Here is a 12186-nt window from a genome sequence, read left to right on the forward strand (position 1 = left end):
TTCTTAGAGACAGAGGCTTCTTAGAGTGATTTGAGTGGGCAGCAGGTTTGGAATATAATGTGAGAAAGTGTGAGGTTATTCATATTAGAAATAAGAATAGAAAACCTGTCCTACATTCCTTGTGATCCCAGTCCTTCTCTTCCCCACTTCTCGTCACTTATTATTGTCACTACTTGTGACAATAAAGATTATTTAAAAGTTATTCCCATCATTCTCCTCGAATTACCGAGGCATACTTCAGTGTCTCTTTTTACTACTGCTTTTCTTCTCTGCAATTATCTCGTAATCTTTTGCAACTTATTAAACAGCCCAAAGCAGTAATTGACAGTTTAGGCATCGCAACTGTTTATGGGTTGGGCACATTCCAGGCAAGCTTAAATTATTGCAAGCAATGTGTATTGGAAGTCGAGGCTGAGACATTCTCCATTTTCTGTAATGCAAAGTAGTGTAGCTCTGCTTTGAATGAATTATTAACTCTTCAATAAGTGTTGCTGTGGAAGTTTTATCAATATGCATTTACTGAAGTTTGAAACAGTACTTAGCTCCTGTTATGTGCATTGCTTTTTGGAATTTTCAAAGTGAATCAAACACTGCAACCTTATCTTCTCTATCATTAGGGGCAGCACGGTAGCATAGTGGATAGCACAATTGCTTCACAGCTCCAGGGTCCCAGGTTCGACTCCAGCTTGAGTCATTGTCTGTGCAGAGTCTGCACATCCTCCCTGTGTGTGCGTGGGTTTCCTCCGGGTGCTCTGGTTTCCTCCCACAGTCCAAAGATGTGCAGGTTAGGTGGATTGGCCATGATAAATTGCCCTTAATGTCCAAAATTGCCCTTAGTGTTGGGTGGGGTTGCTGGGTTACGGGGATAAGGTGTGGAGGTGTTGACCTTGGGTAGGGTGCTCTTCTCCAAGAGCCGGTGCAGACTCGATGGGCCGAATGGCCTCCTTCTGCACTGTAAATTCTATGATAAGCTTTTACTTTGAGCGTGTATAATATAAGACACATATTAAGCTAATGACAATAAGTAGCAGAAAATGCCAGAAAGACACTCAAGATTTGGCAGCATCTAAGGAAAGAGAAAAGGTTTTGGGTTTGTATTACTTCTTCAGAGTAGTACTGCATACTGCTTAACCAGATAAAGCTCTGACAAATATCACAATTCTACTAAATGTGCTCTTGAAGATCTTAATTCAAATAAAGTACTGCCTCCAGTCATTGTATACCAGCCAAAATTGTAGTCTGGTAAAATATTTGGGTTTCACATTCTCATGCATGTACTGACTAGCAATCACAGCCTTGGAGTTTTTAATGGCCAAGTTGGGGCAATATCTCATTGCACAGAATGTAATTACTTTAAAAAAAATTTGTTTTACAAATCTGGCAGCATCAATGGGTAATAGCGTGAGAAATCTGTCACACTGTCACAATGATGTACAATAAAAATGATGATGAATTCTGCTGCAAATATTAATGCAGTACCAATAATTTACCATGAAACTTTGTCTATCAAACGAATATTATATATTCCCGGCACAATAAATGAAATAATGTACTGAAATACACTCAGCTTCTTCGTCAGACTGTAAAATAGTAATAAATGATCATTCTCTTTGGTACATCCCTGTTTATTGTTCCCATAAGATTCTAGTAGATCAGTTTATTAATGACAAATTATATTTTGACTCACACTGGGTCTAGAAAGCTGTATTTTTTATTACTCTTACCATATTATAATTCTTGGGAGATTATCATCATCAGTGCAGTTATAATGTAAAGATTTATAATGTGCATAATAATGCGATGATCAATGTTCTGACTTTGAAATAATGACGGTGTGAAATAACTGTTGCAAGAGAATGACAGATACTGGCCATGCTGTTGACTAAATCATGTTTCTCAAGTTCTAGCTGGAACAATCAGTGTTTGATATAGTCTTTCAGATCCAGTCTTTGCGGTTCCCATTCCACACTTAACGGACTGGGGAAAGGAGGAATCCATTCCCAAGGTGATTTGGGGCACTGGTGGTTTCATTATCAAAGGCAGCCACTGTCTCCCTGGTGGTGCTGCCCATCATTGAGGAGCCGCCAGGCTCTTATGGGCCTCAGCGGACTCCCTCTCACTCCACGTCCCAATGCCCACCTCCTCTATCAGACACCAATTGCCTCTAAACAAGGGACCTTTCACAATGCATAAATCTGCATGGCAAAGGATTGGGAATCACTACCCGATTTGCGCTCCCGAGTTGTAATTCAGCTCCGGCGGGAGAACAAAGGGCTGGATTCTCCGATTTTGAGGCTATGTTCGGAGCATGTGTCTAGTCTTACGATGAAAATGTCGCCGCCACCCACACCGATGCTCCGCCCGGTGGGGGCTAGCAGCCGCAGCGTTCCTGACAGAAATGGAGAATTGCCAGGTCCGTGGCCGCACATGCTGCATGGTGGCGACCTGCAGCGGTCGCACTGTACAACATGGCGCCAGCCGTGCGCGGACCTGGCCTGCCAGATAGTGCACCCTGGTAACCCCCTTGCCACCCCGGACCACCCCCCTGCAGTCCCCCTAGCCCCAAACGAAGCCCCCCCCCCCCGGCCAGCGGAACGACCCTCACCCCCTGACTGTGGCGGCGCTGGATACAATCCGCAACTGCCATGTGAGGTTGACGAAACCTCAGACCACAAGTGATCCACGCCATCGGAAGTCGGCCCATCGGGGGCAGAGCATCGGGGAGGGCCTTCAGGTGACGTCCTGAGGCCGTCCAAATGCGCGCGGCGTACTCACCGATGACGGCGTTTTGGAGGGGACGGAGCATTTGAAAACAGGCGCCACCCCTGATTTTGCCGTCAAAAGGGATTCTCTGACCAATCGGCGAATGCGATTTCGGCATCGGCAATTGGCAATCCCGCCCAGAATCTCCAAAATGGAGAATCCCGTCCAGGGTTTGGTTTTCAGGCTTCTGGAAAATCAGAAACTGCAAGGGAGGGAGGAGCTCTGGAAAATTACAATCACCAGGCAAGTGATACTTAGCTAACTGTTGGAGTTGTAGGATGACAAATCCCCGGGTCCTGATGGACTTCATCCTAGGGCCTTAAAAGAAGCAGTATTGAGATAGTTGATGCATTGGTTTTAATTTACCAAAATTCACTAGATTTGGGGAAGGTGCCTTTAGATGGGGAAATAGCAAATTGTAAAAATGCAAGGAAGACAGAAAGCAGGAAACTATACTTTAGCTAGCTTAAAATAAATCTCTTATGTGGCACCTTAACAAAGACCTTCTGAAAATGCATGTGTATTACACCTGCTGCACTGTCTCTGTCTACTCTTTTGTTACAGTGCCAAAAGTTCAATTCAGATTGGTAAAAGATGACCTTCCTTTTAGAAATCTATGCTAATTATTTTGTTATTATTTTTTGCTCTGGATACCTCATTTCGGAAAGGTTCCAGTATCTTTCCTACCACTGACATTAAGAACATTGATCTATTGTTCTCTGGATTGGTTCTATCTGCCTTTTTGATTATAGGAATTACATTTGCTGCACATCAGTCCTCTGGCACTATTCCCTTTTATAATGAATTTTAAAATATATTAATATTAGTTTCTGCTAGCTCCCCCTTGGTTGCTTCAAGTATCCAGGGATGTTATCCATCTGAATCCTGGGATCTTGTCCTCTTTATGTTTCGCTATTTTATCTATTATCTTTTTTCTCTATATTAATTATTGTCATATTCTTCTCGACTTATACTGTTGTAATTTTCTCTTTTAGCATCATCAATGAAGCAAAGTACCACTGGCACTGCTTATCTGTAATTCCCAGGTTCAATCCTTATAGTTTGCTACTGCAGTACTTGATCTCAGTAATTTAGTCTCTGGGCAGGATTCTCCATTGGCCGACGCCGAAATCAGAAACGCAATTGGGCAGAGAATAGGTTCCGATGGCAAAACCGCGGCGGGCGCCAATTTGATGACAGTGTCCAGTCCTGGACTGCCATTACCATGGTCTGCAAGGCAGCCACCTTGCTGCACACCCCACTGACCACCCACCTTGGCCCCTGGCTCTGCAGAGTGACACCGGCAGTAAGGGAGCCCCCCCCCTCTCTCCGCCACGCCCATACAGCAACCAGGTCCATAATCGAGCAGTGCTCCGGCTTCCTGAAGATGCGGTTCAGGTGCCTGGACTGGTCTGGAGGGGCCCTCCAGTATGATGCTGAGACGGTCGCCCGCATCATGGCAGCCAGTTGCATCCTCCACAACCATCATGCAGCAGAGGGGCGATGTGCTGGAGGAGGAATGCCAGGCCTCTTCCGATGAGGAGGATGCAGGGGAGGGCGAGGGTGAGCAGGACATGGGGCTCAGGCAGGCACGGGAGGCCGCACAACGTGTGTGCCAGGGCCAATAGGCAGGGATGCTCTGATCGCCTCCAGGTTCACTGAGGTGGGGGGGACTGGCCAGGGGCATGGACACCGCATCCCACCTCAACACCCCCTCAATTCCCCCCACCCACCCGCCTGCATCCCCCTCTGTGATACATACCTGCCGCACTACTGGGTGTGGGCTCGGGTTGGCAGCAACAGTGGGTCTCGTCCATGGGATGTAGAATGATGACAACCCGCTCTGCGTGAGCTCTGGTGCTCCGTATCGTATGCCAACGTCTCACTCCTGCCCACTTTCTACTGTCCATCTGGGTGATCCCGGCAGGCAATCTGGCCATTCCATCACACGGCCCCATCGATTCCCTGCGGTGACGGTGGTGGGGACCGTCCGAGTGGGGAGGGAGGGGAGGGTTAGGGGGGCAGTCCGCTCTCAACGTCTGCCAATTCAGCCCCTCCGCCCCCCTCTGACCAATCCAAACCAGCCCACCCTTCACACCCATCAGACAAAGCACCAGGACAGGTTGTAATAGTGGTAACAGGTGTTTAATGTGAACAAATATTTACAAGATACATGCCCTAGCCCGTATAACTAAACTGTGCCCTGCACCCATGCCAACTTAACTGGTGTCTAACCTTCTGGCCTTACAGGCCCCAATGGTTCCCCAGACAGCACTGCAGGCGTGGAGGCTGCCTGCTGTGATTCCCGCCCTGCAACCTGGGTCCGCGTGGGCGGGCATCTTCTGGGGCAACTGGGCCTGGATGGGCCTGGCTGCTGCTTGGTTGTCCCAATGACATGGTGTCGCACTGTTCCGCCCGCAGCCCACCTTATGCATCAGGGACTGGATGCAAGGGAGGGGTGGCTGTGTCTGAGGAGTTGCGGTGTTTCGGCACTCCACTGCAGGAGTCACCGGCACTGGCCCCATCACCTCCTCCTCCCTCGGGGTACCTGATGGCCCCCGGGCTACTCCAACAGGATGGGGGCGTGAGCGGAGCTATCCCCTGAGCCTCCCCCACCACCTGGCACTGCCAGTCCTGGAGGCCCGCTCAGGTCTCGACCAAGGTCCAGACGCTCGTGGTCATGGAGCACAGGGAGTGGACAATCTCTGTATGGGACTGCGGCATCTTTCTCTGGGACTGGGCCACCTCCCTCTGTGTCTGCGCCATGTTGGCCAGCGCCTGGGCAAGGCCGCCGATGTTCCCAGCCATGGCCTGCAGTGACTGGGCCACCTCAGGAGCACCGCTGCGATATCCAGGCGACCCTGACACTTGGTTGCCTGTGAGACGGCAACCCTGCCCTGGGCCTCGGTCTGCCCAGAATGCCCCAGGCCTTGGACATGTTGATCCATAGCCAAAACCTTCGTCCCCAAGGCCTCAACCGTTGACGCCACACGTGGTGGCCTGGGTGGCATGCATTGTCGGCACCACCTCCTTCTGCTGCATGTGGTTGGACTTCTCCAATTGCACCTGCAGGTACTGGATGCTCGATGTCAACCCCTCATGTAGTCCCTGACTCTGCGACTGCATATCCACGATTGATGGGACTGTCTGTTCCAGAAGTCCGAAACCCATCTGGACGTCAGCTAGTTCCGGGGTCGACCTGCCCTCCGACCGTCCGCCTCGTCGGGTGTTCCTACCTCCACCTGCTGTAGCGGATCAGCTGGGTGGTGCGCACCAGATAGTGTCCCAGGAGCCTCCTCACTCAAGTGCCCAACTGAAGTGAGTATCTCCAGGATGGTGGAGACAGCTGTGACAGGTAAACCATGTCATCCTCCAACTCGAACTCCGGGGTCTCCTTAGTCTCGGGTGGAGCGTTGCCATTCGAGCTGCTCTCATTACTGCTCCCCTCAGGGGAGAGAGGGGGGGTGCGCGAAGATAGCAACAGTGTTAGACAGTCCGGCAGCATGCAGCCGATGGGATGGGTAGCTGGTGGCTTCAGTGACTATGGCACCCGGCCATGGCGGTCAGTATGGGTACCGGCATGTGGTGCAGTGCGGGGGTTTGCCCACCCTCCGGGTGGGGTAGGGTTATGGGTGTGTGGGACGGGGGTTGGGGTTGGTGCTAGAGGCACGGTGCTGCTTACTCTCCCTGGCCACCCTGAGGAGGTCTTGCAGTATTTTGCGGCACTGCTGGCCGGTCCAAACGGAGTTGTTCATGGCACTCACTGCCTCTGCCACCTGCACCCTGCATGGCGAACGGCAGAAGCTGGCAGCCTCCTTCTTGGGCCTGGATAGAGAGTCATTCTCCTCTCCTCCACAGCGTCCAGGAGGGTCTCCAGCTCGGCATTCGTGAACCATGGTGCCGTTCTCCTCACTGCCATCTTGTTGGCTGGGATGGTGTGCGTGGGGAGCACAGTGTATGTATGCGGCTGCAGCTTGTTAACCTCCTGAGTGTCAATTGCAAAACCGGCGAATTCGGCCCCATTTCTCATTAGAATCGATTGTTCCATGTGCTAGCCCTTAACAATAACGGAATCGGTCCAGGTGTGGCGCCGGTTTTGCTGTCATGAAAGTCCACGAATTTTGCGTCAACATCAATACTTAGTCTCAGAAACAGTGAATCCCCCCCACCCATATGTTTGCAATATGATTCTGAACCTTGATCCCTCCATGTCTGAGAACATTAACAAGATGAACATCAGCTATCAAATTACTATCTCAACATAGTACAATGACCAAGGCTTGCAATTACAATGCTCTCTCATGAATTTTAAGCATCTATTGCTTTTTTAAAATAAAAGTAGTATTATTTGTACAGAAAACCTGAAGACACTGATGATTATTCATGCCAGTTTGCCAATATAACACCTCAAAGCTATGGGCTGAATGTCATTTAATATATTACCTGGTAGGGATAGCTGTACCAACAGTGCCTTGTTTCCCATAACCAAGGAACCTATAGAAGAAACAGAATAAATCTTAAGAAACAATAGGAATGCTGAACAATCTTTGGTCATTAATACATATATATAAGTTCATCTCTTTTTTCAAATCAGGCACAAATCTATGGTCAAGGAGAATTCATGTTTCTTTTCTTTTTTGATCTCTTTTCCAACCAGGCATTGGCCCTATTTCTTGTTTCATTGTCTCCTATTTGAAGAATTTACTTTGATTCCCCACTTCTAGCTCTCATAAGGGTTTCCTGCCAACTACCAACTTAAGAGATAATAATTACATTTACTCCAAACTCCTCACAGAAGTAAAACTGCTCCTTCAGCATTTACAGTGCAGTCTATTTCACTTGTTTAAAGATGAGTGAATAAAGTGTCCATTCTAGTTGGTCTCAAACTGGAGAAGCCGCAGGAAGGTCTGGGCTTGGAATGGAAGCAAAGGAACAAAACTGTATTGAGAAGTAGCCAGAAGTTTGGAAAAAACAATAATTAAAGGCAGCAGCAAATGTGAAACAATGTAACAAGAGGAAAAATCCATATTGATGCATTTTCACACAGACCTAAAAGCTCATGACTTGGAGAATGAAAAATCCCCCTTCCATTTTCATTTTTATCTCTCTGAGCCTCTGAGCTGCCATTTTGTTTAGCCGCATTTCTTTCTTCGCCTTGGCTGGAGTGATTTTTCCCAATCAGGTGACAGGTGCAGTCGTGAGACTGATGTTTCAATGCCTTCTCCCCTTAAAAGGAGAATGCTCATTTGCTGCCTATACTCCACCTAGTGTTTTAGCCTTGAACTGGCATATAATAATAATCTTTATTATTGTCACAAGTAGGCTTATATTAACACTGCAATGAAGTAACTGTGAAAACCCCCCTGGTCACCACACTCCGTCGCCTATTCGGGTACACTGAGGGAGAATTCAGAATGTCCAATTCACCTCCCAGTACGTCTTTCGGGACTTGAGGGAGGAAACCGGAGCGCCCGGAGGAAACCCACACAGACACGGGGAGAATGTTCAGACTCTACACAGACAGTGACCCAAGTGGGAATCAAACCCACGTCCCTGGCGCTGTGACGTAACAGTGCTAATACTGTGCTACCGTGCCGCCCTTGTGTTCAACATGCATCAGGATCTTCACATTTTAGCTGAGGACTGGCTTCAAACGCCATGGCTTGCAGATTGAGATTTGGGTGAACAAATAACAACGTAACTGAGTCGAAACATGTGAATTTACAGATTCACTAAAACATTAACATTGTTGTAAGGAAAAATACTTCTGTTAAATGCAGTACAACAGTGACTATCATTTCAAAAGTGACTTACTGGCTGCAAAGCACTTTGCTATGTCTGGTGCTTATAAAAAGAGCTATATAAGTGCAAATCTTTCTCTTTTTTTAAATAAGAAGGGAGTCTTACAGCTTTGTACAAAAATGCCTAGCCTAGTCTCACAGCTTTAGATTTTTGCCTTAAACCCTGAAGCAGTGTTAGGCACTCCCAGAAACAATTTGTCTTTTGGGATATGACCTACTTTCCAATTTCTAACTATACAATAGTACAACAGTAATATCCCCCTGTGAGGTATTCAATTTTTTCATAGAAGCAAAATACCATGGATGCTGGAAGCCTAAAATGGAAACTGTAAAAATACTGGACATACTCAGCTGATCTGACAGCAGTTGTGGAGAAAAGAGCAGAGTTTAATCAAAAATAGGAAAAGTTAGAGATGTAACAGGTTTTAAGCAAGTGAAGGGTGTTGGGAAAAAGAACAAAAGAGAAGTCTATGAGAGGGTAATGGTGTGAATGATTGGTGTGAATGATTTAGGATTTCTGACCTGGATGATTAATCTTACTTTTCTGTTTAGGACTAAGCCACGGAAAGAGTGAAAGCTACCTTCCTCGACAGAACAATAGGCAGTTCTCGCTATGGCGAGATAACCTTCAGAGCCCTGAGTAGTCAAACAACTAACAGTTATTTTCTAATGGAGACTTTCCAGATAAGTTGCTCAAACATAATTGTTACTTTGTCAGCGTGGGTCCTTGTCTCTTAGGACTTCCTAATGAGCGTCTAGGAACTTAAGCTTACTCAGTGTAACACATACACAGTTATAATTTTTAGTGGGGTTTTATTACAAACGTTTTAAAGTATATAACAGATTGACAGAGTTTATAGGATGTAAGTCTGTTAACAGATTGTCATTACTAAAAGAGAAATATCCTGACTATGGATATCCAAAGGCCATCTACTACAAAACTTTTAACAAAGTCATTCATACATGTCCAATTAACTTTGACAAACAGGCGAGAAACAACTTTCAACTCCTTTCTTGCAGAAGAGTGCTGCTTCAATCGGACCTGTGTTTTATATACACTTTCTTAGAATGCCCTAGTATTCCTTATCCTGGTAGTAAGCGGCCTGTACCACACTTTCTCAAAGTTAGTCATTTACATTTGCAGGTTATTTGATCTCAATGACAGTCGGTTTTCAGAAGGCGATGTATTGGTACTTTAATAACGGTTTGAGTGTGAAAATGTTTTAATCTACGGTCGAACAGATGGTTAATTGTAAAGTGGCTATATAGTATTATCTTTGTGGGCTTCTCGTTTTGCTGCTGCCATTTCTTAATTCAAAGCGATTTATGTTTATCAATCCAAGGTTTATCTATATGTTCCCTTCATATTATTTTGATTGTCTGAGGCAATTTAATGTATATAGTCTGATTTATAATTTATGTTTGTATGTTTTTTTAACGTGTATTATGGATCCTGAATCACAATTACATGATATTGAATTTACTTACACTGTTTAGCTATCCGGAAACTGGTGGTGTGACTGTTTAAGTGCATGGTTACACACGCTGTGCGCCATTTCAACTCTTGCCCATGAGTTTGATTCTTACAAAAGCTTTTACTTCATCTGATTCTGTAGTCAGTGTGATACTCATCACAATGGGGGAAGATGATCGGCTTCTCCTTGTTCTCAACTTCCATCCCACCAGTCTCTGTAGCCTCTCCACAAATGCTGTTAGCATGATGCCACCTCCAAGCACATCCTCCCCTCTCCTTCTCTTTCAGGATTCCAAAGGGGGTTTCCCTCTGTGACATTCTGGTCCACTCCTCAATCAGCCCCAAAGCCCGTCCCCTTCCCACAGCACTTTTCCATGCACACAGAAAAGATGTGGCTCCTACCTCGTAGAAACTTACAAAATTCTAATTGGATTAGACAGGGTAGATTCAGAAAGAATGCTCCCGATGGTGGGAGTCCAGAACTCGGGGGTCACAGTTTGAGGATAAGGAGTAAACCTTTAGGACTGAGGTAAGGAGAAATTTCTTTACCCAGAGGTGGTGAATTTGTGGAATTCGTTACCACAGAAAGTAATGGTGGCCAAAACATTGTGTCCTTTCAAGAAGCAATTAGATATAGCTCTTGGGGCTAAAGTGATCAAGGGATGTGGGGGGGAAGGCGGGATCAGGGTATTGAACTTGATGATCAACCATGATCATAATGAATGGTGGAACTAGGCTCGATGGGCTGAATGGCCTCCTCCTGCTTCCATTTTCTGTATGTTTCCAGGGACCTCATCACCGAAGACCCCAAACACTCCTTCCAAGTGAAACAACGATTGAAAATCTCAGCAGGTCTGGCAGCAACTGTAGGGAGAGAAAAGAGCTAACGTTTTGAATCCAGATGACCCTGTGTCAAAGCTCATTTCAATGTTACCTCTTCTACATTGGGGAGACTAAATGAAGACTGGGTGACCACATTGTGGAACACTTCTGCTCAGTCTGCAAGCATGACCAAGAGTTTCTGGTCACCTGTGATTTTAATTCTCCGCCTTTCTCCTGCTCTGAATGCTCTCTGTCCTCAGCCTCCTTCAGTGGTCCAAGGAAGCTCAATGTCAGCTTGAGGAACAGCTCCTCATCTTTTGATAAGGCACATTACGGATAAAATACTGAGTTTCACCATTTCAAATGGCAACCTCAGCCCCTCCTGTTTTGTCCCCATTTGCTGGTTTTGGTTATTCTCTCTTATTTTGCCGCTGGTCATGATTCTGTCATTCACACCTCCTCCTTTTGTTTCTTACTCATTGCCTTGCCACTACCTCCAATTTTGCACTATTAACATGTTTGTCATTTCATATCCTCTGTCTCCTACCCTATCACAGACTTTCCCTTTTCTTTGGTTTCCCACCTGTTATAACTCCGAGGACCACGGGGAAACCATTGTTGATCTCCCCATGGGACTTGTGGAGTATGAGCTTCCCAGGCAAGGGATGGAGGCCACCCAGCTCGAGCTTGATAAAGACTACACATAATCAGCTACAGCTAAGGTGCTTCGGGGATTCATGGAACATATGGTGGGATGGATCCGTGGAGATTCGGGAGGCTGGTGGCGAAAGAATTTTCATTTTACTCCCATGTGTACAAGGTGTATTCCCGAATAGATTTCTTTGTATTGGATAAGATACTGTTGGCAGGGGTGGTAAATGTTGAGAATTCGGCAATACTGGTGTCGGACCATACCTCGCACTGGGTGGATTTACAAGTGAGCTAGAGGGGGGCCCAGCGCCGCAAAGGAGGCTGGATGTGGGACTGTTAGTGGAGGAAGGGGTGTGTGAGTGGTGAGGAAGGCCATCCAGGGGTATGTTGAGATTAATGACACGGGGAGGTTTCAGCAGGTACAGTTTGGGAGGCACTGAAGGCAGTGGTCAGGGGGGAGTTTATTTTGATTCGGGCACACAGGGAGAAGGCGGAGCGGGTGGAGTTGGAAAGGCTAGTGGAAGAAATCCTGCAGGTTGTCAGGAGATATGCAGAGGCCCCGGAGAAGGGCTGTTTAAGGAACAGCAGAGGTTGCAAATGGAATTCGGGCTGTTATCCACAGCTAAGGCAATAGGGAAGTTGAGAAGTGTGAGAGGGGCGGTATATGAGTATGGG

General features: G+C 46.7%; 1 protein-coding gene across 2 annotated transcripts in view; it reads right to left on the minus strand.

Annotated features, from left to right (window-relative positions):
- Window positions 1–12186, minus strand: part of cers6 (ceramide synthase 6) — a 512798-nt gene that overhangs the window by 119115 nt on the left and 381497 nt on the right. For both annotated transcript variants that reach the window (XM_072473656.1, XM_072473649.1), the window contains exon 5: window positions 7207–7257. In XM_072473656.1, coding sequence (XP_072329757.1) covers window positions 7207–7257 — 51 coding nt within the window. The remainder of the gene's footprint in view (window positions 1–7206; window positions 7258–12186) is intronic.

The sequence above is a fragment of the Scyliorhinus torazame genome, chromosome 2, assembly GCF_047496885.1.
Source record: "Scyliorhinus torazame isolate Kashiwa2021f chromosome 2, sScyTor2.1, whole genome shotgun sequence".
NCBI classification, from domain to species: domain Eukaryota; kingdom Metazoa; phylum Chordata; class Chondrichthyes; order Carcharhiniformes; family Scyliorhinidae; genus Scyliorhinus; species Scyliorhinus torazame.